This window comes from Cydia strobilella, chromosome 13 (genome assembly GCF_947568885.1).
Source record: "Cydia strobilella chromosome 13, ilCydStro3.1, whole genome shotgun sequence".
Taxonomy (NCBI): domain Eukaryota; kingdom Metazoa; phylum Arthropoda; class Insecta; order Lepidoptera; family Tortricidae; genus Cydia; species Cydia strobilella.
The window spans coordinates 15,740,551-15,767,390 of NC_086053.1; the positions used below are offsets into that span (position 1 = coordinate 15,740,551).

The 26,840-nt window shown below is 37.4% G+C and overlaps 3 protein-coding genes across 7 annotated transcripts in view; 2 read left to right on the plus strand and 1 right to left on the minus strand.

Annotated features, from left to right (window-relative positions):
* Nucleotides 1-3,130: 3,130 nt before the first annotated feature.
* LOC134746760 (RNA-binding protein lark) lies at nt 3,131-5,829 on the minus strand. Of its 3 annotated transcripts, none has more exons than XM_063681290.1 (5): nt 5,670-5,829; nt 4,881-5,554; nt 4,423-4,628; nt 4,025-4,066; nt 3,131-3,392 (listed from the first exon to the last, which is right to left on the minus strand). In XM_063681290.1, the coding sequence occupies exons 2-5, from the start codon at nt 5,544-5,546 to the stop codon at nt 3,344-3,346; spliced, it is 963 nt and encodes a 320-aa protein (XP_063537360.1). In that variant the 5' UTR covers nt 5,547-5,554; nt 5,670-5,829; the 3' UTR covers nt 3,131-3,343. The 3 variants fall into 3 exon arrangements, with proteins under 3 accessions (XP_063537360.1, XP_063537359.1, XP_063537358.1); XM_063681289.1 differs by having other exon boundaries at nt 4,420-4,628; XM_063681288.1 differs by having other exon boundaries at nt 4,360-4,628.
* Nucleotides 5,830-6,424: 595 nt separating this feature from the next.
* LOC134746816 (stress-activated protein kinase JNK) overlaps nt 6,425-26,840 on the plus strand; it is a 195,585-nt gene continuing 175,169 nt past the window's right edge. For all 3 annotated transcript variants that reach the window (XM_063681379.1, XM_063681376.1, XM_063681377.1), the window contains exon 1: nt 6,425-6,588. The gene's annotated coding sequence lies outside the window, so the exon portion shown is untranslated. The remainder of the gene's footprint in view (nt 6,589-26,840) is intronic.
* On the plus strand, nt 12,156-12,866 carry LOC134746934 (octanoyl-[acyl-carrier-protein]:protein N-octanoyltransferase LIPT2, mitochondrial-like). The gene has a single exon (XM_063681504.1). The coding sequence runs from the start codon at nt 12,156-12,158 to the stop codon at nt 12,864-12,866; it is 711 nt and encodes a 236-aa protein (XP_063537574.1).

Below are 26,840 nucleotides of genomic sequence, written 5' to 3' on the forward strand. Positions count from 1 at the left end.
GTACATTGTTGTAAATATAGCGGTTAAATAGTTAAGTTACGAATAAAATATTAATGGACTTATTCTGTTTTTTTATGACTACCTAATAGGTTACAGAAAGGCTAGAATAAAGCCCCGTATGCACTATCTCTAGATCCGTGCTAACGTAAAAATACTTTCATTTTTTCCACGGCGTGCGTTGTCGTCACCTGTATTTCCATCATCATGCTGAACTTTTGCACATATTCAATTGCAACTACACAACAATACTTGACTTCAAAATTTAAACTAATCTACTTTCGACCCAGACTCGCCTGCTTTAGTTAGACATTACACCGGTTCACTTTCTTTGTCTAATGTGTATTTGCACCTCACATTTTGCTTAGTGAGAGAGTGAGACGCAATGCACATTGGACAAAGAAATTGGACAGGTGACCACAGGTGACAAACCAACCTTACTTTAGCCAAACAAGGCGCTTTGTGAGCTGAGCTAGGTACCTACTCTGCTAGTGCAGCGACCAGCTACTTCACTCTCTGGTGGAGCAGGAGGACTGGCAGTTATTACTGAACCGCGCATGTCCAGCCATAAATGACAATGAAGAACGACCAGTTACATAAAGAAAATTATAATTTTGGGTGAATTCACTTTTTCTTGTCACTCGTTGCTGGTTACGTTCTCCTGGGTCACACTTACAACCCCAATTTTATGGTAATTAAAATAACCAAACATGCATTTTTGTGGTAAATAAAAGGCCTTTCCAATGAGCTACCACTAATAAGCACGTTTGTGGATCGTTAATTGTCCCCTGGCTGACGGGACACAATAACAACAAGAAATAGTTGATTCACCCTTTTACATGTATTTGGAATAAAAAAGTGGTATCGGCAGGCCTATGGAACTCTCCGCGTGAGCTCGGATTTATGTCTACGAATCTCGTCCCGCCGGCGGTACAAATACAAAAGCCAGCTATACGCAAATATAGCTGGTCAAACCAAATTATCAGTAAATAAGAACAAAAAAACTACTCATCCATTCCAAACAGTAGTTTGTAAAGGACTGTCTCATTTCAAACATAGACAGAGAGAATTATACTATCTTTGTCTGACACTAGTTCTAGCACCCAAAAGAAAAGGATGATAAATTTTTTTTGTTCTTATTTACTGACAATTTGGTTTGACCAGCTATATATGCGTTTTCCTTGAGAGATCAGTATTTGCTCGTAAGAACTATTATGTAATCTGTGGTATGGGTAAGAATAGAACCTGTGCATGACATTGCTGCACAAATTTGGACTTATTGCAATCCTTAATGTCTAACTAAACATTATTTCTATCTACATAAAAAATATATTTTCGCGACGCTAATTAATAATGAAATATATTATTTGCTAATCCGTCAAGTGGACGAAACTAGCGCAATGACCCTAATATTGCAACCTAATCGAAATTAGGCTTGTTAGAGGAGCAGCTAGCTAACTATAGTTGGTCAGACCAAATTGTCAGTAACTAAGAACAAAAAAAACCTACTCTTCCTTTTATTTTATTATTTTAGGTGCTAGTACTACTTTGATTCTTTCTGTCTGTTTGAAATGAGACAATCCTTTCAGAAACTATAAATCAGACATTTATTAGTGAAATAGTTATTTGTGCAACAAGAGAGGAAAGTTGGTTTTTCTTGCGAGTGTTTATTTTGAGTCCCGAGAAAGCGAAAGATTCTTGAGCGTAGCGAGGGACTCAAAAACACGAGATGTAAAATAAGTTTGCTCTCGTCCCAGGTAGCAAAATGACGTCAAATGACGTCATAATGACGTAATAATGCCGTCATTATTACGTCATTTTGCTACCTGGGGTGTTGCATACATAATTTTTTACCTCAGTAGTGAGAACATATTAAGGGTAAAATGTATTTCGAATTACACAATAATACAGACAAAAAAAAAGTAATAAAAGTATGAAGTGGCAGTTCATGGCCTTCACTAAATTAAAAAGCTACTTTGTTTCACTCCCTGGAGTGAGGAGTCGCACTTTCTTCACTCCCTGGAATGAGGAAAGTCGCACTTAGGCTTAGGCTTGTTCGAGCTGCTGAGGTGAAAACTATTATTTTAGTCTGCGATTAAGGCTTGTAACGAATATGATTTTGTTTCGGAAAAACTTACCACAATGAAGCATTTTCCATTAAGAACATGCTACTTTTACATTTACTACTAGTGTCATCTGATGAGGTAATGTAAGTTGCAATCATTCATTCCGTAAGCTAGAGGGCGCCACGCGTCACCCGGCGACGCGACGCCAACAGCTGCACGAGACATTTTTTCGCAAGACCGATGAGCTGAGCTGTGCCAAATTTTTTTGGCGATTTATCTACTGTCGCTATGTACTTAATAACTACTCAAAAATAATTTACTGTTTCACTTAGCTATGTTAATGAGCCAGACATCCCAGTTTATAAAGCGAGGTTTAGACTAGCAAGAACTTGCATGCAATTCTCATTACATGGCGGTATCTGATGAACATTTTGAATGCAATTAACCTTAGTAGCCAGCAATGTAACGTAAATTACATGCAAGTTCTTGCTAGTCTAAACTTCGCTCTAATTAACCGTGGTCCCACTGCTATGACCCAATATCACTAATTACATTGTACACTAATGTGGAGACAGCTTGAATGTGTTCTTGCGCAGTCATCACTGATAGTTAATTATATTAAAACTCAATTAGCCAATCAAGAAACGATAGTGCCAATTTGTTAAATAAATATTTATATTCCCAGACCTAGAGATAAAGATTGGCCATAGGCCATAGCAACCCAGCGCAGGATCGCTGCCTGCGTGATGGGCAGAAAATTTTGATAGGTAAAAACGGGACCCTATTACTAAGACTCCGTCTGTCTGTCTGTCACCAGGCCCATACAATAAACGTGATTTTTTTGCTGTTTTTTTCCGTAATGGTACGGGACCCTTCGTGCGCGAGTTCGACTCGCAATTGGCCGGTTTTATAACACTTATTATCTAATAAAATAAGAGTTTCAGTACATAGTTAAGTACTTCCTGGACCTTGTATTATTTGTTAGTATGAATGAAACTTGTATTTTAGGTCTGTTTTAGTATAGATTTTATATAAAGTAAAACTGTAAAATTAAACTCGGGAATGTATGTACTTAAATTTATATTTATTCCGCTTTATGTACATACCGTCACAATTCCTAGCATTAACACATTCGTTCAGTCACAGCTATACAAATAGCTTTGTCATTCACTCTTACTTAACCATAATTATAATAGTCTATAAAAATCCTTCTGCTGGACAGTCAAATTCCTTGACGACGGAGTGGACAGACTGTTCACGTCCTAATTTATGGGGTGTTCTTAGTAGGGCGCGTATCTTCTAGACGGAGATGGTCCACGCATTCCAGGCCTGAAAAAATAAAGATATTAGAATATATGTAGAGCAAGATCTGTATAGCTGTGTCAGTGTGTTTAGTACGTCTGCATGTTGCTGAGCTGGACTGGCTGAGGTTGAGGTTGGTATTGAGCAAAGAGGATATAATAAGATAGAGCGGTACTGTCATAGTAAATTTTGTAACCACAGTAAATTCACTGCCATCTATCGACACACTTTAAAACTAAAAATGATTTATAAAAATACGATAAAATGTATTTAAATATGGATAAATGTTTTTTTTTTATTTGCATTAATTATTTTTATGATTTTGACCCATGTTCTTTCACTGATATGCGTTAAAATTGTTAAATAGAAAACAAACCGTCAACGCCATCTATACGACAGTAGGCCAAAGCTAGTAGCGCCCTCTGATCGAGAATCAAATTTTCTTGATTTTCGAGGCACGTTTTTTCCTTAGACTGTATCCATCTGTTACGGAGTTATATCTATCTTTGGTATTGAGTAATGAGTAACTAGCCAGCACCTACTAGATGAGATGTCTATTCAGAACTCGGTACTCTCTTTCTTTTTTTCTATAAAAATTGAAAGATGTGAATGATGCAGACACTTGACTGTCAAGTGTTCCAAAAGGGATATATTATTACCTTCTGTCATCAAATGTGTCACGGCTAAAGTCCTCGTACATCCTGTAACATAAAGAATACAATTGTTAATAAACAATGACCTGAAACTAGGATTGTGCCATTCAAATGGTGATCGTACATTGGCATTACAACATCACGCCTGTCACACAACAGGTACAGCATGATAGTATTAGTAGTGTTTTATTATGTAGTATGTAGCCAATGTGGGAGAAAATAAACAAAGGCAAAACACTATCTCTGATATTAAATATTACATGATTATTCCTACAAATTAAGTATTTCTACAACTTTAATTTAACAACAATTTAAAATGAAAAGCGATACAATATTCTCACCCGCGGGACATTTGTGGTCCTCGCGGGGGGCTCCTTCGGCTGAACATATCATCATACGACGACCTCATAGATCCCATGCTGGAGCGCATCGGCGGGAGGCTCGGCATCGGTGGCATCGGCTCGCGGCGCAGCGGCGGCGACGCGAAGTCACCGCGCGCGCGGGACGCGCCCAGCCCTATGTCGCGAGACCCTCCCACGGGGTAGCGACGCTCAAACAGGTCCCGGGGCGAGTCAAAGCGAGAGCGGTCGTAGTAGCCATCATAGGGATCCTGAAAACAAGTCTAAGTTAGAATATGTGGGTGCAGTTGATGTGAATATAAAGCATTTAAGAATTTTAGGTTCGGAGAGGCCTAGTAGTGTTCGAATAAAAGATTATAGCATCATTGAGCCCGAAAAGGTAGTCAGCCCGGACTATTAGGTACCGCGTGCGGAAAGAACGTCCACGCTCGGCCTACATGATGCATCGGATTGGCGAATGCTACCGGCGGTTTCGAAAGGCAAAGAGAAGGAGAGCGCGTTACCCCAAATCCTCCCATCATGCGATCGCGGAGGAACGGCGGTGGCGGCGGAGGCGGGTAGGGGTCGCGGCCGAAGGCGCGGTCGCGGTAACCGTTGCGGTCCGGCCCCATCGCCTTGGGGCACTCCTTGGACCAGTGGCCGCCGCGGCCGCAGCGGTAGCACTGCTCGGGGTCGCCCATGCCGGGCCGCTGGCGTACGCGCGACGTCGACATTTGCACCTTCATCGGCTGTCCGTCCACCATCATGCCGTTCAGCTCTTTGATGGCCTCGTTCACGTCGCCCGTCGCGTCCAGGTGCACGAACCCGTAGTTACGCACAATATCGCATTCCACCACCGCGCCGAACTTCTGAAACAGCTCGCGAACTTCGGGCGCGCGCGTCTTGTCCGTCAAGTTACCAACGAATATTTTAGTGGTCGGCGTCGTCGGGGCCTTGCGACTCTTGGCCGCCTCTATTTTGATTGCCTGTCCGTGAACTAGCTCGCCGTTAAGGTTCTGAATGGCTTCGCGCCCGGTTTGCTCATTTTCCATATGCACGAAACCGTAATTTCTGACGATATCGCATTCTACGACCGTACCGAACTTTTCGAACAGCGGCCTGAGATCGGCGTCCGTGGTTTTATCGGATAGATTCCCGACGAAGATTTTGAAAGTACCGGCGCCCGGCATTTTAGGTTCTGAAACGCATACATAATTTGACGAAATGAGTCAGTGGCGTCTATTGCAAAGATAGTTCGCAGTACCGCGACGAGACTTTAATACGGCGAAAAAACAATCAATTTTACGACTTACCTGTTTAACACTTAGAAAAGCACAAAATTAGAAACTATATGACTAAAATAACACGTATTTTCACTGTAAAATCCCACCGTTGATCTGCACACACCGCCAAGCTGAAGTCTAATCAAAATGGCGTCCGATGCGCATAGAACAATGCAATGGCGGGGTGAATTGTGAAATCTCGGTGAAATGAATGGATGGAATGGAACTCAGGAATGGAATGGAAAGCAACAGCTTTTTGCTCCAATGGCAGGACGACGCTTAGGCGTTTTATGCAGTCAATTCATGAAGCTTTAAATTTTTGAAAAACACCTTTGAGACGGAAACGGAAGTGAATGAAATTATTTTTTAGTTCCAACCATAGTGTACATCCGGTTCGTAGTTCCATGCATGTTTAAATTTTTTTTCGCGTTCTAAGACGAAACTTGACTACCAATGTAATTATTTATAATTTTAATAGCTTAAATGAACTGAAATGTGTAATGTGATGGATTTTTTTCTTGGATTTTATAGCCTATTTACAAAGTAGTAATCTCAGGTCGTAATGTCACATTAGGCCATAAACACGAGAGCTTAAAAAAAAGCGTTGCGTGTTGGACGCACCCATAAGTAAGAGCGAGAAAGCGATATCTCTTTCTCGCTCTTACTTAAGGTTGCGTCAAACACGCAACGCTTTTTAAGCTCTCGTGCGTATGGGGCCTTAATGTCATGGTTTTTTTTTCATGATGTTGCCCTGCTAATATAATGCATTCTTAAGTTAAGTATGGCAACAATTGTGCACAAGTGTCAAAAGCCGTCATTTGGATGGCTGTAATTTAGTTCTTTAAAAATATTGAGTAATCGAAGTTTTATACCATTATACGTCGTGAGAACGTTGTTTCAGTGGTTATCCAGACTATTCGTGCCGAGACAGGTTCCCAGGAAACAGTGGGTAAGTCTAGCTTTAATTTCTAAGATTGTGTATGTGGAGTGCCGAAATAGACGAAATGGCTTTTGGTACGATCGGATTATTGTCAATAGTGTCCACTGTGGTTTGCGTACTTGCTTTATGGTTTAATTGAGAGGTTAGTGCGAGGGTATCGTGTTGTTTTGCGCATTATGCGCAGTATTTACGCGTAATTTGCTAGCGCGGCTGTGGAAATCGTCGTGTGGTGGAACATCTGATCGCGGCCGGCGACGCGGCTCGCCTCCTCTCCACAATATATTCGACGCTCTATTGTTACTTCGTGTTTTGTTTGTTGAGCTAAAACTATATTAGGTAGTAGGTGTTATATGATCTTACTGTCGCATTGCTTTGTGTAATGTACCTACTTATGTACCTAAACAATCTAAACATTTCTGCAGAGCTATATACCCTTTCATCTTTAATTATACTCGACACAATCAATCATATTTTGCAGTCATGTTATTATTTGTTTACCATCAAATATGTTTATCTGATTCTAATAAGAATTTTCCTGCCAGTAATCTCAGTTACAATTTAGCAGCAAAAACATATTCAAAAATTAATTAAGAGGTTCCGGTATTGTTTCAGTTTTTATGCATTTTGTAGACTATTTTGTAACATCCTCTGAAGCATTCCACGGGCTGTCCCGTACAAACGCATTTTATTTCCTGTGTTACGACTTTTTTTCGGCGTTTAAAGCAGATGATTATTTTTCTATGCATATTTTTGACCATTTGTCACAGAAAAGGAAACTCTTGTACCTGCAAATCCTGCGAATATTCGTGTTCGTATGGGACCAAAAGGTACCACATTGTCGCTCATCGATAAGGTTGTTTTCGAATTGAAGCTATATGGAAATAGCGCCTTATTGACACCCGACAATAAGTACCCTTTTGGTTGAAATTGGCACAAATATTCTGATTCTGAATGCTCCCTATGGATAATATCAAAAGTCTAATATAACACCAAAAAAGATTTCATGGTCATGTTAGTGAGTACAGACATATTAAGTAATTTACTATCACCATTCTACCACTAATACTAACCTCTTCATAAGCAATTCTGTATATTTATTTTATAACTCCATTTATTGATTAACAAACTCCCACTATAAGTTACTGATAATTAAATGAAATGACAGGCACCTAATCCATATAATACAGTTGAATACTAAAGGTCAAAGGTATTAGAATTTAAATGTGACGTTTCCAATTAAAAGGTACCACATTGTCAGTTGTCGATAAGGTTGATTTCAAATTCAATCTTTATGGAAATAGCACCTTGTAGCCCCTTTAATTTGTATACTATGTAACTTTAAAAAACCGGCCAAGTGCGAGTCTGACTCGCATTCCAAGGGTTCCATACATTACACAATTTTTAACAATAAGTTTAAGTCAGACTCACGCTTGACTGCACATTTCTAAGAGCTTTTTCTTTGATCTATAGGTAAAGAGCTATGTAGTATATTTTTTTCAAAATTTGAAACCCACCTATATAACACTATATAGTTTTAAAATCTTTATTTTTAATTTTCTCATTTACCCCCCAAAAGTGGCCCCCATGTTTAAAATTCATTTGTTTACGTTACATCAGTAATCAGTTACATGCCCGTCTTTGGGTCAGAAACTTACGTATGGGTATAATTTTTGAATATGACGATGTACAATTACTACAAATAAAATATATTCTATTCTATTCTATGTGTACCAAATTTTAATTTTATTAGTCCAGTACTTTCGGAGAAAATAGTCTGTGACAGACGGACAGACAAACAGACGCATAAGTGATGCTATAAGGGTTCCGTGTTTTCCTTTTTAGGTACGGATCCCTAAAAAATATACAAAAGGATGACTAAACTACCAGTTAAAACCCCTCATATGGGGCCTCTCAAATTTGATAATTTAAAAAGTGACCTTGGCGTTTAAAACAATAGATTTTAATTCACACGCACGGATCCGTGTCTAAGCATACGAGGGGTTAAGGCAAAGCAGAATTTTTTTACTATATATAAACTACAAGGAATTGGTTTCAGAACGCTTTCATTACGTAAGCGTAAGGGTTCGAAAATCAACTTACTATTTCTCAAACTCAATGATCAATGTTTCTCTGCGATTCAAAGTAACCTCAGTTTACGGCACTTAAATAGTTACACCATAGATGGCGGCACAATCAATGCCACATCTAAAGTGCGGTACATCGCTGGTAACCCTGCGGCGGTGTTACAATGACGCTATGAAGACACCGATGAATGGGTCTTGTTTGGGACGTCACTAACTATCCACATCACTTACCGAGTATTCGCTAAAGTACCAATATAAACGTGTTCTTCTATACGCAGTCGTACCCGTACCGTGTCAAAGAGTTTCGCTTATACTGGTAGCTTGAGGCGAAGGCTTGGTAAGCGTTGGGATGGCTGGTTGGCGGTGCGTCAGTCGGAGCGAGAGGTTACTGTCAGACAGAGACAGCAGCCGCTCGATACGCGTAGGGAGAAGGGGGTACAAGAGGCTTATGTAATGGGGTTGGCAACTGTCAAAGGTTTGCATAGATGGCGCCTGGTGGTGGTTCCTTTTTCTTTGAGATTTGGCTTAATGAGCTAGGGCATAAAATTCCATTAAAAAACAAAAATTTGACAATTCTAGGGATTGACAGGGCAAGCTATGCTGGCGCTGGCGCCACGCCATCTGCTAAATACTTCGACTAACCAACGCCATTCAGTCCTTTGTGTTGAATAGACTGAATGTATTTTTTACCATTCTATTTATATGGTTCTAATTCATAAAACAGCCCATTCGAAGATGACACGTTATGTTATCTCCAAAGAAAAACCCACCCTGATTGTTCTCTGAATGAGCTGTCACATGAATTTGAACCTTAATGCTATCACGATAGTTGCTTTTTAAACGACATGGCTGCTTTCGCACGTGCTGAAGACCGCTCTTAAAAGAAACAAAGGCTTTTGTTTAACAGATTAGGTCCCGAGCCCGAAAAAATCATCTCAGAAAATTCATATTATATATTGGTACTGTTTTCTTGTTTTCTACGTTAGCCAGGTAGAATATCCAGAAAACATAAAAAAATGCACTGTCTATTTCTGCCTTCAACGTTATTCATCTCTATGCATGTGTATATTGTAATTTTTTCTTGCATATAACAAAAGGTTAAAGGTGGACCTTTGCCTTAAGGCATTCTTTGCCTTTAAAACTATAGGGCCAATGGGCAAAACTAAGAAAATTAATTAAGGAGATAAAGCAAATTAGAATAATAAATTAAAAAGTAAAATAACAATGTTATCCTAAAGTAGGTATGGCCGGCATGCCCATGTATCTTGACTTTCGCTGTTATGTCTCACGTAAATAAAAATACCCTTAGTTAGTGGTGAATAATTCGCGAGGTCCGTTGAAATGAATGGCCTCAATTTGTCGGGCTCCTTAGCATGTGCCTAGGACTGCCAACTATCGACCCGCACCGGCCCGAGTGGAGACATTAGCATGACCCTAACTTTATTGTGAAATGTTTGAAATATTATACATATAGGTATTTAATATGGAAGGCTATAAGGTCAGGGATAAGAGAAACGTAGTTTAATTTGCTCGGGGCATTAGCATGTGCCTAGGACTGCCAACTATCGACCGGCACCGGCCCAAGTGGAGACATTAGCATGACCCTAACTTTATTGTGAAATGTTTGAAATATTATAGGTATTGTGTATAGGTATTGGTATTGTGTAGGTATCTAATATGGAATATAAGGTCAGGGATAAGAGAAACGTAGTTTAATTTGCTCGGGGCAAGATAAACATTTGTAGGAATTAGTAGGGAATCCTTATACTATTCTAGCCACAATGTTTTTCTAACCCCATCTAACCTAAACTAAAGAAGGTATTTAACGCCATTTGCATGTCGTTTGTACAGTTTATAGAAACGCAAATAATGAATTACTCATCGTTGATAAGTAGTTTTGCTTGATCTTCATGACAATTATATTTAAGTCAAGTGGTTAGGATTAGTCATACTCCTTTACCATGTAAATAGTCTTGAGCTGAGAGTCTGCAAACCTTACGTTATATTATAAATTTCACTTCTACTACATACATGAGGCTTTACATAATTTTTTCACGTATAATGGCGCTCAAAGGTTAGCTACCTAAGCAACTATCATTTATGAATCAATTGACATGCACTGTTAAGTCTGTTAACCTTTTTTTAGGGTTCCGTACCCAAAGGGTAAAAACGGAACCCTATTACTAAGACTCCGCTGTCCGTCTGTCTATCTGTCTGTCACCAGGCTGTATCTCATGAACCGTGATAGCTAGACAGTTGAAATTGTCACAGATGATGTATTTCTGTTGCCGCTACAACAACAAATACTAAAAAGTACGGAACCCTCGGTGCGCGAGTCCGACTCGCACTTGACCGGTTTTTTTATTTGAGTGATTGCTGATTGGGAATCTCACTTCAGTTACATGTAGACGTTATAGCGTTTACATCTTAAAACGAGGTTGACATAGCTCATCAGTTTCTGTTTCTGCATAGGTGACCGCTTTGAGAGATACGGTGGGTTTCCGTGTTTTAAACTGCGCGTTATGCTATTGTACTGTTTCCGACGTCGGTCGGGTCGGGGTGTTAGGTCAAGAAACCTCGGGGGGACTTGATTTTATCACTCAAGTTGGCTGGCTATTCGTTTGACATACCCTATTTTAAAATAGATTGAGGTTTTTGTATCCGCAAAAACTTGTATCTATCTATGCCAACATTACAACAAACGCCGTATGGAGTTAAAGTTAAATGGTCGGCGCGCTCAATTTCAGCTGACTTCAGCGTTAATTTCGACATAAAACTAATTTAAATTTATGTAGGATTTATATTTGTTACCTTACTACAGGAGTAAAATGCGAAACTGTAAACATATTTTTGACATCGTCTGTACGAAAACATTCACATACAATACAACGGATAAATTCATTGTTTCGAATTCGAACAACACTGCCAAAGCGTCGACCGTGTGTTCCGAAGCTACTGGGCTCGAACAATTGATGATAGGATACCAGATGCGTTCATACGCGGAGCTACGCCAGTTACATATTAATTCTGGCGACGAAACTTCGGAGACAACATTGTTCAGTAATTTTGGGCAGCTGTAATCTTGTGCAAACTACAAGGTCCATATTAAAAGAACACCAAATAGTTTGAGCGTTTGTTTTCCGCGACTCATACCATGATAATCTCCTAGATTTTCTAGAGAGTACACATTAAATAAAACAAACCAGGAGATCCAAGCCAGAAAAATCACGTATTTCTGAAAAATTAACCTCATGTTAGCTTCATTCCACATGTTTTCTGATCAGTCCACTTTTCTGTCGAAATGTCATTTATATTATAGCTACTTATTTGATTGAAAAGCATTATAATGACTTTAATTTATTTTTTAATTGATCTAAAGTGATCAATCGATTAACAAATAAATAAATAAAAATAAAATTTAACAGAAGCCCCAATACAAGTGTCCGCTGCCAAGTATCGATTAGGAGTTTTATTTTTATTCGTTACAGCAGAATGCTGAAAATCTGGCAGCTGGGTCTCATGAGCTACGACACAGCCCTGAAGATTCAGAAGGCAGTCGTACGCAAACAACTCCACTGTGTCACGACCGGAAAAGGAACCTGGGACACTCTTCTCCTGCTAGAACACAGACCCGTTTACACTGTGGGGATCAGAGATGACACGCCTAAAGAAGAGGTACAAAGACTGAATGCCTTAGGAGCGGCGTTTAGAAAAACTAACAGAGGTGGACTGATCACTTTCCATGGGCCAGGCCAATTAGTGGCATACCCGATCATTAACCTAAAACGCTTTAAGCTGAGTGTAAAGACTTACGTAAACAGTTTGGAGCAAACAGTCATAAACGTGTGCTCCGAATTAGGGCTGAATGGCGAAAGATCGCCGCACACCGGCGTGTGGATCGGCGATAATAAGGTAGCCGCGATAGGCGTGCATGCTACCCGGTATATCACTTATCACGGCACCTCAGTCAACTGCGACAATGACTTGTCCTGGTTTAAACATATCGACCCTTGCGGCATCAAGGACAAAGGAGTCACTTCCTTGTCTGTAGAAACTGGAGAACCTTGCTCAGTAGACAAAATTACTCCTCTGTTTATAAGGAACTTTAATAAGGTATTCAACTGTGAAAGTGAAGATCTTGCAGTTGATGATCAGAAAGATATTTTGAGTAGTATTTATAATAACCTACTTGTGACCGAATAAGGGCTAGCGAATTAAACATTTTACCTATGGCGGAACTTCTTTCTTTTTTCTTATTTTTACGGATCTGATTTGGAGTCCCACTGTGAACTATACTTTTTCAAGTTGTGTTTATTTGCTGTCATAACGCCATAATTATTATTATATTAGGTAATTAGATTTATTTGTAAATCAGTTGTTGATAAAAAATAAACATAAACATCTACATTCTATTTATTGCAAATTATTAAGAGCCAACAGGAGTGGTCATTTCTCCATACAAACGTACTCGACTGTTTCCTCCCTGGTTTTTGAAGCTAGAGGAATGATTTTTTCAACACAGATTAATATTGTCAATATCTGTGTCGGTGTGTTTTGATTTTTTTGATATTTTTGTTTTTTAAGGCGCTAGAGCCCTTCAAACATGGCCAAAAATGGCCTCACTGACTATGCCGCAATGAGATGCGTGGTATTCAAAACTGGTATCAATTAGCCAAAAAATCAAAACAGTCCGACACAGACAATTTCATAATCATTTAGATTTCCAAATTTGGTTACGATTGCTTAAGTTTTGGAGGAGGAAACAGTCGAGTACGAAACCTCGATTTTTGAGATTTTTACGCAGGATTTTTCGCCTAAGCTGCAGTTGTCCTTATCGCACTAATTTTAGGGGCGGGGTCAAGTTTCTAAATACGTACTTCTTCTTCCTCGCGTTATCCCGGCATTTTGCCACGGCTCCTGGGAGCCTGGGGTCCGCTTGACAACTAATCCTAAGAATTGACGTAGGCACTAGTTTTTTTTACGAAAGCGACTGCCATCTGACCTTCCAACCCAGAGGGGGAACTAGGCCTTGTTAGGATCAGTCCGGTTTCCTCACGATGTTTTCCTTCACCGAAAAGCGACTGGTAAATATCAAATGATATTTCGTACATAAGTTCCGAAAAACTCATTGGTACGAGCCGGGGTTTGAACCCGCGACCTCCGGATTGAAAGTCGCACACTCTTACCGCTAGGCCACCAGCGCTTTGTTTCTAAATACGTACACGGACAGAAAAGTGATGGGCAATAGTCGACATTGAAAGTCGATAATCTAGTGATGTGATAAGTTATCGATAAACCATAACAAAGTCGCGATTTGCCTCTTAGTAGGCGAAGTAAGTAAAGAGAGTATGCACTTTGGCCTCAGGGGATGTCGTTTAACACTATTTATTATTCCTTGGTTCATACAAAGCTGAGCTGACGCACTAGCTACGAGATTAAGTCCTGGTTACCCCCCAAAAAGGGAAGGGAAAAGTCGGCTTCTGCGGTCCAGTTTGCCTCTATTCCTACCTATCTCTTGATATGAGATCAAATTTGGTATAAATTTTGTGTAAATTAGGGACGAATAATTTATTTTAGAAATAATAGTTTCACATTTTCATACACAAATCTGAATATATGAACGAAACATTAAAATAAAATAAATATTTAAATGGCGCTCCCAAACAAAAAACGTGATTTTTTTGCCGTTTTTTGCGTAATGGTACGAAACCCTTCGTGCGCGAGTCCGACTCGCACTTGGCCGTTTTTTGTTAATAGCTTTTGAACTTTTTTATGTGGGAATAAACATTTTTCTAGACATCATTCCAAATCCAATGAGGTATCATACATATTTTTAGAGTGAGTATCTCTATTAGTGGAAGCCGTACAAGCCCAATTTCAAAGAAAAACCGCAAATCGATGTACAGGTTAGCCGTTTGGCACACGCATACTAAGAGGTCAAAACATTTTTTTTTTCAACCGGAGTTCCTTAAAAAAAATCCCTTAGGAGGGGTGTGCTGAAACATTTTTTTTAAGATAAAGATAAAGATTATTTATTTGCAAGAATACTTAATTCTAAAATACAGGTGTTGTTTTGTTAAAATATGGTGTACAGCGAGCTTAGCACGGAAGTATTTTTATCGCCTGTCACCATGCCTGTCACGTTCTAACAAGTATGTAAGTGCGAAAGTGACAGGCATAGTGACAGGTGATAAAAATGCAACCATGCTGACACCGCTGTATTCAGTCGCATAACGAAATGCAAATTAAAAAAAAAAATGTTATCTAATAGTATAATTAATAGATTAAAATTCATAATAAGTAATTGATTGATTGATTTTGTATGGAAAAAAACTTTTTTTTTTCACAAACCGAAAATCATACGAAAGGGCTTTTTGAGGCGATTCTAAAAGTATACCACATCATTACATTTTAGCATTTTTTTGTAAATTAAAATAAATAGAATTTTCAAAACATACCAACTTTGGGGTCAAGTTTAAGGGTTAAAGAGGTATTTCCCGTTGGATATATGGATATTACGTATCATTGTATCTGCAATACAGTTCCATAAGTCTCGTAAAATAGGTATTGAAGTAGAACTGTGTCACTTTGTATTGAAAAAAAAAAAAACAAAAAAAAAAAATTTTTAAAATTGCTTTTTTGGGGTTAGATATGAGGATATCACGTATCATTTGTGGTATATTGTACAAAAAAAAATCAGTCATATCGTATCTGGAGGAGCCCAAACTTGGTATAATTTGAAAATTATTTTTGTTTCAATTTAAGAAAAACCGGCCAAGTGCGAATCGGACTCGCGTTCCAAGGGTTCCGTACATTACAAAATTTAAACAATGTATTTTTTATGTGAAACGTGAGTGACTTGTCTTTAAAAAACCCGTAGGGGTCGAATAAAAAACTAAGTACTTAAGTCCGACTCACGCTTGACTGCAATTTCTAATAGGTTTTCCTGTAATCTTTAGGTAAAGATCTATTTAGTGTATTTTTTTCAAAATTTTAGACCCAGTAGTTTCGGAGATAAAGGGGGAATGGTCATTTTTTGCCTATTTTCTTGAATAACTTTTAAATTCTTTATCCTAAAATTATAAAAAAAAATATTTGAGATTCTCACAACGAGCTCTTTTATTTGATATATAACACGATATAGTTTAAAATACTTTATTTTTAATTTTCTCATTTAGCCCCCCACAATGTGGCCCCCATGTTTAAAATTCATTTGTTTACGATACATGTCCGTCTTTGGGTCACAAACTTACATATGTATACCAAATTTCAACATAATTGGTCCAGTAATTTCGGAGAAAATAGGCTGTGACAGACGGACAGACAGACAGACAGACAGACGCACGAGTGATCCTATAAGGGTTCCGTTTTTTCCTTTTGAGGTAAGGAACCCTAAAAATGGCTAAAATTATGTGGTATATTTTCAGAATCGCTTCAAAAAGTCTTTTCGTATGATAGATAAGAGAAAATCCGATAGGTTTAAAAAAAAAATTATACAAAAAAAAGTTTTCAGCACTCCCCTCCTAAGGGAATTTTTTTTAGGAACTGCGGATCAAAAATGTTGTTTTGACCTCTAGTATACGTGTGTACGAAACGGGTAACCTGTACATCGATTTCCGGTTTTTTATGCGAACAGCTTACACTATATTTTTCATCACCTTGAACGTTTTGTAGACTAGACTATTGTCCCAAATTGGGGTTTCATATTTATTCCGACCAGAATTAGGAGCTCTTCAAACATACCTATTTCTCTAGACTTATATTGACCGGGATATAGACCGTGATTGCCTTATTATTTATGAGCTCCCGATATTTCGACGCAGTTACATGCATCATGTTCACGGGTGACCCGTCACCGTGAAATATCGGGAGCTCATAAATAGGTAATACAAAAGGCAATCACGGTCTATATCCCGGTCAATATAAGTCTAGTGATACCTATTTCTATCAAAATCTGACTCATAAATAAAAAACGGACAATTAATAAAACTGTATAATTACATCAAAGTAAGAAATATCACATGTCACATGTTTCTTTGTTATGATAATTTTATCTAACCTAAGGCATTTTTTTCTATTCAACGAAGCCGGAGAGCGGCAAATTTGTTTTTCATCACACTTGCTCGAAAAGATCTTATTTTATGCAGGTGTACTGAAGGGAAAAGGCCTATATTGTTCCCGCGGGAGTTATAGCTTTCTTTTTTAATTAGGTATGTCACTAATTCATACGAACCAAGTAAGTTATAAGTAAAATACTTTGTTTAAAGTCAAGGTATAAGAGAGTTTTACTTTTAAAATACTCACGACTATAATTTAATATTTTTGTTTATATTTAAAAATATTTGGCTGACATGTTCACCTAGTGTCCAAAGCCTCTATAAAAAGTAGATAATTTTTTTTTTAAATATTTAATTGGATTAATTTAACAGCCCGTTATCTTGTATGTTTTTATACAACAATGTTTTCTTGTATGTCCATGTTATGTTATGTGTTTTTACTCTTCTGTACCTCGAAATGTTAATTAGATTGCAGGTTGTAGAAGGAAATGGAATTCAGTTACTTAAAATCAAGGAGTTAATCACAATAACAGGGAATAAGCAAACGCTTAGTCGTGGTAGCGAGCGAACGAGTTATAATCGAAGAATGTAAGAAAAGAACTGGGTATAGCGTGGTATGTGGTATGCATAGTTATAGCGTAGCGGGTCGCGCGAGCGGGGGCCGGCGAGGAGCGCAAATAGCGTGCGCGTCTGTGTGCGTGCACCGCACACACTGGGATAGTCCCTCGCTACGCGGTACCGCCCCCGTCAGCGCGACGGCGATATCCAGCATGAAATCCCAAAATTGAAAACGGGCTCACCTCCTGTTGGCTCTTAATCGCTATTAAATAATTAAAAGACAGTGACACTACATACTACATGTACCCAAACTTCTCTACCAGGAGTGTGTCTTGATAAAATAATAGGTAAAGGTATCTCGAAACTTTATTTTATTACTATTTATTCATTAATTTCTAGGATTGACGAAATTGCAACATAGCTTTAGATTTCAATGTTCATCTTGTTCTATCTCTATCGCTCTTGCTATAACTGAATGACAGAGGTGAAGATAGGCTAATTTTGAAAAACTGACTGTACGTTTGGTCATCATTTTAGGGCTTTACCCTAAACTTTGTGGTACAAAGACATGTTATATCTTTACAATAGATTTATTATTTAGTACCTATTACACATAATAAAATTGTTGTATTTATTTAAAAATCCGCGTATAGGCCGTTATTTACTCATGTGCACTTCCTTTGTTCTTATTATCCTTAACCCTTAAATGCATGATTTAACTGTCCAATGCTTTATGATTGTTGTTGATTGATTTAAATGTTAACAATGCTTTGTATAGGTACATTTGGCAACAATATGCATTGAAGGGTTAAGAGGACCGGCTTCTGACGATGACGGAAGTTTTGCTTCTCAGACTTGCGTTCGACACTACACGTCCGGACATATCGTATAATATGTATTATACATGTATAACATTGTATACACTTTATATAAATTCCACAGTGAATTGGTTTTAACTGTCATACTGTGTAATTTGTTGAATAAATAAAATAAAAATTAAATAAAGTACCTACCACACAACAATGCTAAGTGAACGCTAAATACGAGCCCAATTTTCATTTTCTAAGAGGTTTTTCATATGGTTTAAATAAAAAATATGATATAGGTACGTTCCATTGCTATAATTAGATAGTAATTCGTCTCACATGCATTTGGAGTATTTGGACTATAGTTCGCGCGCTGCTAAAGAGCTGGCTGGCTGGCTGGCCAAGTGCGAGTCGGACTCGCGCACCGAGGGTTCCGTACTTTTTAGTATTTGTTGTTATAGCGGCAACAGAAATACTTCATCTGTTAAAATTTCAACTGTCTAGCTATCACGGTGCATGAGATACAGCCTGGTAACAGACAGACAGGCGGACAGACGGACAGCGGAGTCTTAGTAATAGGGTCCCGTTTTTACCCTTACGGAACCCTAAAAAGTAAGTGCTCTTTTGAATGTTCTTCGTAATCGAGACCCTCGTAAACCCTGCCTTCAATCCTCAATATTGCTTAGCTACTTTATGACCGGGAAAATTAATTTTTCTATGCTCGATGCATGTGGGCGGCTTTAGCCTACAGCGGCCAAGCCTCAAACATCCCCCTTAAAAAAAGGCGACCAGCATTAGCAACTCTCATTTCTAACCTAATTGACTTGTGCTAAGATTCAAAGTCGTATGGCTTTGTTTTGAACTTAAGGTGTTTTAGAATTAGAAACTCCGTTTCTTTTTTTCTTCCGCTTAATTAGAATAGTTATCTGTGGAGGCTGAATTAAGGGCGGGTAAGCTGAAACCATTTATTTTCGACAGCGGCCTGCGTTTTGTTTTAAAAATGTTTGACTTGAACGGGAAATTATTTTCTTAATTTTTTTTTTGTAGTCTGCAAATCTACATCAATACAAAATAGATACTTTTGACCTTACATTTGTCATTTTGTTGCGCGTGTGCTTTTAGCTCATAAATATATTGGGGTGTGTTTTTAGGGTTCCGTAGCCAAATGGCAAAAAACGGAACCCTTATAGATTCGTCATGTCTGTCTGTCCGTCCGTATGTTACAGCCACTTTTCTCTGAAACTATAAGAACTATACTGTTGAAACTTGGTAAGTAGATGTATTCTGTGAACCGCATTAAAATTTTTACACAAAAATAGAAAAAAAAACAATGAATTTTGGGGGTTCCCCATACTTGGAACTGAACCTCAAAAACATTTTTTTCATCAAACCCATACGTGTGGGGTATCTGTGGATAGGTCTTCAAAATGATATTGAGGTTTCTAATATCATTTTTTTCTAAACTGAATAGTTTGCGCGAGAGACACTTCCAAAGTGGTAAAATGTGTGTCCCCCCTCTGTAACTTCTGAAATAAGAGAATGATAAAACTGAAAAAAATATATGATGTACATTACCATGCAAACTTCCACCGAAAATTGCTTTGAACGAGATCTAGTAAGTAGTTTTTTTTTAATACGTCATAAATCGTAAACCGCAATTTACCTTTCACTCACGTTTCACATAAAAAATACATTGTTTAAATTGTGTAATGTACGGAATCCTCGGTGTGCGAGTCCGACTCGCACTTGGCCGGTTTTTTATAGTCTACAAACTTCCTAGCCGAAGTCAGTCATTCAATTTTGCAAATCGTTTTCTATGGCTCAAAATAAGACAAAAGGTATAACAAATCCATACCTGACTATTTTAGTTAAACTTCCTTAACCACGTGGACCACTCTTATGAAACCTTAAAAATATATGTCAAAGGTTAGTTGGGAAACATATATTTCTCGGCTATTCCGCTAAATACTGGTATTACTTTTAGGAAATATTATTTTCGTCTCTCCCATTTGGAAAGTTCATCTTTCATAGGCTGATTTATATATATTCATAGGAAAATTGCATTTCCCACCCTAGGGTAGAAAGTTTTTTTATTTTATTTGTACTTCGAGCAACGGTTAACAGCCATATATGACGTATATATTGTACTAGCCATGAACTGGTGTTGTAGTTCTGTTTTAGGTACTGGTTGCTTTCATCATGTATTGTTTAACTAATTAAGGACATGTATGATTTAACATTACTATATCAGTATCTCCCAACTGCCATCTTAAAGGCCGGTAAAGCACTTGCAACCCCTCAGGCGATTCCACTGCTCGTTATCCTCCTTTATCATAAAAAATAAAAACAAAAAAGTGGTTTCCAAAATACATAAACCAAGAAAAGGAAAATGAAAATTTGGTGGCCAAACAGAACCGAAAACCCAAAAATTTAAAGGAGGTGAAAAGTTGTCTTTTAGCCACAATATGCCTTACCACGATTATTAGTATTACTCATGAAATAAAACTCTGAAATCGGATTATTCTCCATTCTGTCACCGTGGGACTAGACGCGGACTTGCGTTTCACCCTTACGTCGTTACTCTGCCACTGACTCGTACTAAGCGCTATGCATCCAGCTTTATCATGCGAACGGCTAAGGAGTGGAATTCACTTCCTGCAAATATATTCCCAGTCCACTATAACTTGGATCTTTTTAAATCAAGAGTGAATAGACATCTTTTAGGTAAGCATGATCCATCCTAGACTGCATCGGCACTTACCATCAGGTGAGATTGCGGTCAAGTGCTTGCCTTTTTGTAATAAAAAAAAAATAAAAAAAATTTATATCGCGTATATATTGAATTTATAATCGGGATGTATTATAAATTCAATATACGTGATATAATCCGATTTCATAGTTTTATTTTAGCCACAAATAAGTTTAAAATAATGCAAGTCACTAATTTTGCACATAGCTACTAACATTTTCAGTTCTTTAAATACTCGTATTCTATTTAACTACGACATTATTGTTTAATTTAAACAATAGTTACATATGAATAACAATTTTCCACCACGTAATAACACATACGTTACCACATCATTCAATTTTATAAACGTGTACATGTCTCGAGCGATTGTTGAAGTATATGCTCCGGAAACGGATAACACATTTCTCACCTGAATCATTCTACGTTATCAGGTATTATTTAGTCGGTTGTTCATTAGAACAATTTAATTTTTTTTATTGTTAAGACGTATTCAGAGAAACCTACACCTTTAAATAACTTTCCTGAGAGTTTATGAAAGTTTTCTCATGACGTCTCCCTAGAGACTTGAAGTATAATTTCTTTACCCAACTCTTAAAAACTTCCACAGCCGTCCCCACTCGCCCTTTTCCAAATCGCCGAACGACTTCGCGCTCTATGAAAGTTAGACGCCTTTATTCTTAATTTGACAACAAACCGAGCTTAAAGTTAATTCCGAACAAGAGAACAATATAATTACCAACAAAGATGAAATGGAGACGAATATAATTTACAAGTCATTACTTAGGAAAATGAAAATATCTTCTAATTCGGTTTTCCATAATGAGAATGGCCCCCAGCGGGAGGGGTGGAGGCACGTTTAGACTGTAGGGGGGTCCATGGTTGTCCTAGATGTACTGAATCACGTTGAGATGCAACTGTTGATGACATGTTTGTTCCTTAAAAACTGTAATAGATGTCATATTAAAGAAAAAGTGACGAAGCCCTCCAGTGGTGAAGGCCGGATTCGAACCGGCGTCTTTAGCTATCGCGGCTAACGCCATGAAGCCCTAGGCCACCTCGCCACGGCGGTACCCGTCCCAATTTCTCGACTATATGCCATCTTAGTAAGACTATGTACTGTTCCTGTTAAAATATCAATTATGCGTCTGGGTGAAGGACTTTATTACTGGTTGGTATATTAATAAGAGTAACTAAGGTTTGTTTTGGTTTTAAAAAATCTAATAAGAGAAGTGAAGTTCCAAAACGTGAAGACTTCCCTAGAATTCAACTTGCAGTTGCGTTTGTTAGTTGATAAAATTTAGATAAACCGTCTGTTTATGTCTATCAAATAGTGCCTGGAAGACACTGATGCTTTATCGCGCCATAAAACTATATTGTCCACGGCTGCGAATGTTTTATGTTAAAATGTAAACGCCACAATAAAACTAAAACACCTGCTTGTCAAATTGACACAACGTGAATGTCTCTCCTTCTTGAAATAGAATGAGAAATATGTATTTATTTGCAACTCCTTTTCACGCTATAAATAATTCAAAATTATCTGTAGTGTCATATTTAGTGCCTATTTACGTCTATTTAATTATAATTCCATCATTCCTCTATTTAGCAATGTCTATGTTTAATACAAAGGGATTCCTCGACTGTGTTCCCGGATTCCCTGATATTATTATAGTAATTCAGGATTATATCTGGATTGCGGCTCCAATATTGATAAACGGGAATCACTCATTTGTGCAGTAATTTGTGTAATTGACGGGGGCGCTGGTACCGATACATTGAGAGATAAGATCTATAATGTAATGAATTTGACTAACAACATCAAGTACCTATAGATGTTTTAGAAGAGGTTGACTGACAGGACAGATATTGTCATAGATGGGCTGATTTTTTTATTTTGTTTCCAATTTTTTTTCGGTAGATTTGGATGTAATTTGGCTGAATAAATAAGAAATCAAAACTTGTCCTCGTGATTTTCGTGAAAAGCTTACGCTTCACTAATATTAATAAAAATATAAGAAAGGATGATGTACAATCTAGTTTCATATATCTCCTTGTAGAAATTCTATGGAACAATTTCACTTGAGTACCGGACAGCTAACTTCGACAAAGTTAACCTGTCAATATTATACCTTTTCTAAAAAACACCCACGCACAAAGCTTGTTTATGAAGTCGTCGTCCAAACCGGCGTACATCTTCATTTCCCAAATTGCCGGTAATAAAACGCTCCACGTTTATCGTCTAGATTTATCATAGCTGGAAAGAAACAATTCCGGTCATGTCACATCCAAACTGAGCGCCATTGTAGCTACGTTATTATAAAACCTGACTATACGCTAGCGAGTCGAACGGTCGTGATTACCAGTATAAGTACGCTCTACGATTACGAATATTTTGAACTCATCTTCGGCTCGCGCTTAAACTGGTGATCTGTAGGTTTGATTAGGTAAGCAATGGGAATGTAAATAGCGAGGGGGTGCGGGGATTGGTCGACGTCAGATCCATTGATCGCTACTGACGTCACGCGTAGCTACTGCAGAGCGGTCGCGACTCGCGTGGTTGAACGGAGCTTCGCGCCTTTGCCCGGGGCATGGAAATGTATTCCTATCACCTTTACATCGTCTTATATCCTGTTTAAGATGGTATATTTAGGAAATTGGAGATCACAATTGTATTGGTTTTGCTTAGTTTTGTAATTGGAATAGTATTGATTGAGGGCGTATTAATGCGGCAGTTTGGGATTTGGTGCCTTCGCCACGCGTCGACTTATGAATGTTGTTATGTTCGAAGTCGAAATGGCGGATTGAGGCTCCAATTACATTATAACACCATTTTTCTTTAACGATAATGGTGTTATACTTATTTATGTTCCTCATAGTACGTATGAAGTATTCGCAATTTAAGACTACTTGAGATTAGTCTGGAGGTATTTTTGGCTTGCGTTCAATTGACAATTTAGAAGCTATAATGTCCATGAACCGTCGTTTATGTTACGTCGTTCATAATTGCTTTACGAGACGATTTATGACAATAAAACTCGAATAAGTCGGTAACAAAAATCCTTTTAGTACTGATGTGCCGTCGGAAAAAAATTGCGAAATTTCTACTTAGAAACATTTCGGAAACTTCTCATATTTTTGTATAGGAATTGGAATTATCCATTTCCTAAACGAAAGTTTCGTTTGTTTCCTCTGAAATTTTACTGAAATTTCCGAGAACTTTTCCAACTTTTTGGAAACTTTAACATTCTGTGCTAATCTACAGTCAGAACTTGACGACAAATGCTGTTGACAGTTGTCGCGCTTAATACGTTTTTTATCGATGCAGACAAATGGCTCAAAAATATGTGAACACGACTTTATTGTCTAAGGTGTAAGAGCGCACACATATTTTTGAAACTAGGAATGTACATGAAAATGAAAAAGCGTTTATTGGTTACAATATTGTGTACAGCAAATTATGGTTGGAATCTCCAAGTATGTAAAATTATACTTGTGGCAGGAGATCCCGCGAGATATATATTTATGCCCTTGACTGTACGCTGCTGAAGACAATTTTAGGGGTTTTTAAATATTTTATCTACACACATATCATAAACCCTCTATGATGCCTTCAAAATCCGTAAATAATGGCCAACATTAAGATAAATTGTTTTGTTACAGCAAATTTTTTATCTGTGAAAATGTTATTTAACATCTATTTCGATAATATTATTTTATTCAAATTTCGAACGTCTCTGAAAAACAAAGAAATTTGATTTGACCTATATTCTAATATCAGTCGAGATGACGTTTTATTCGAAATGAAATGTCAATTGCATACAAATTTGACAAATATCGAACGATATGGCAATCGACCCCCACTCTAGTTTGTCTCTAAATTAAAAAAAAACTACAGATGCGTGACATGCGTGAAAAAAGTTTTCTTAGCCGCCATTTGACGTGCAGTTTATCTTTTAATTAGTTTGTTAGTAAAAAATAATTTGTTTTGTTGTTTTCAAAGTAACTCTAGCAAAAGTTTCGTGTAAAATGTGCGATAAAAATATTTCGGAGACGCCACCTCATATTCGCGAATTCCGCCAGAAAGCAACTATGCCCCAATGTCGGCTGTAATATGAGGTTAGTGAATATATCATAGAAAGTTTATAATATGTGTGTAGATAAAGCAGTGTATGTAACTGTACATAATTAGGCATTAAAACACTCGTGTGATTCTTTTATGAAACTCACTACGTTCGTTTCATAAAACCACACTCGAATTTTAATGCCTTTTATTATGTAGCAGTCACATAAACTACTATTACAAAGCAAACGTGACTGATCAATATATTGAGAAATTAAATTTTAGTGGGAAATTATGTTATAATAAAATTTATAGTTATGTTTAAAAATAAATAAATAGCCCGTTTCAGACTCAATTTGAAGGAATTTTATTTCATATTATTACACAACATTCTTGAAATATCCTTCAATGTTTTGCGAGACAGGAATATATATTATATAATATATATATAATTGGTACTCGCGAATGTTAATTTGCCTACGAGATGTTTACGTTGAGCCGATTTCCTCGAATCGTAATATGATTTATTCCGAGAAATCCTACGTGCCATCCAGTTCGGATTTCTTTTAATATGGGCAAGATATTTGAAGCAAGCTTCTAATAATGTTATTTGTGAAGACATGTTCTTGTTAAGGTAAAATCTTTATAGGTAAATAATTTTTTTTAATGTCGTTTTGATGAATGATGTAACGATGCAAACCTTCTTCTTTAGAGGCCTTTACTTAAATGATCTTAAACGTCTTCTCTCATAATTAATCCCTAAAAAAGTATTAATTAGAAAGAGACGGGTAATCTGTGTCGCGCGCGACTTGGTGTTGCGGCTCACATTTGCTAGAGGTGGTATCCTTAGGTCCAGACACGCATGGTCCGACAAACTGGAGGTAATAATCAAATTATAATTCACAATTAATTAGAAAAAAAAAGCTCTACGCATGTGTCAGATTTTCAACCCACGGCTTTAGATTTAAAAGTCATTGTTTTAGGTAGTTGTTTTTTTTTGCTTTAAATTATCGAAATCTGGAATCGAAACGAAATACACTCTACAAAGATGCAGAATTCACAAATATTTCAAAACGAATATCGGCTGGCGCATAAATGTTTACGTTTTCAATTTCTCAATGGATGCATTTATCAAGCACAAAATGCATTTCCATTTCCGTTTTAACTGGAGGCATTCAGTTTTACGTTACTTCGTGCGTTACTCCGTATCATGTATGTTTCGTTTCATATTAGGTATACGTGATTGGATTTACACGTAGCCGGAAATACACTTTACGGACGCGCAGTAATTTTTCCACTTTTTCTATTTATTCTGAGCTTCATAGCCATCGTACGCAGACGTTTCTGCTTGTTAGAAATTAATTTAACAAAATAAGTAGCTTTAAAAATGTGTAATTTTTAATAAAAGGCCCCGTCAATTATTGCTAACGTAACGGTCATATGTATCCGATTTTGTTTCACGACGTAGAGTAGGTTAAATCGCAAAATTAATCGACTTAATGCAAAAGGGAACAAAGAAAGATATAGATATTTTTCAAGTTGGCGTGTTTGGGGTCTCTATTGTTTCCCATATAGTTTTAAGTCATACTCGTAATGTATTGTTTGTTCAAATTTTCGTTAGTCATAATTTGGTTTTTCTCAGAAACGCGTCTTTTCAGGATTGCCATAGAACAAACCTAATCTAACCTAACCTATCTATAGGATAACCTGAGGAAAATCCTGAAAAGTTAACGGCTTCGGAATTATGACTAATGATAATATGACAATCATTACATTATGACTTTCAATAATTATGTCAAACAAAGGGACCCCATGTTGTAGGTATGATTGTAATTAGCCTTAATTAAAGAAGAGATTTAAGTATTATTTTCAGATAGTAAATTTATTTTTTCATAGTTATTGCACGTATTAAACTAGTGACACTATGTAAGCAAGTGACTGAAG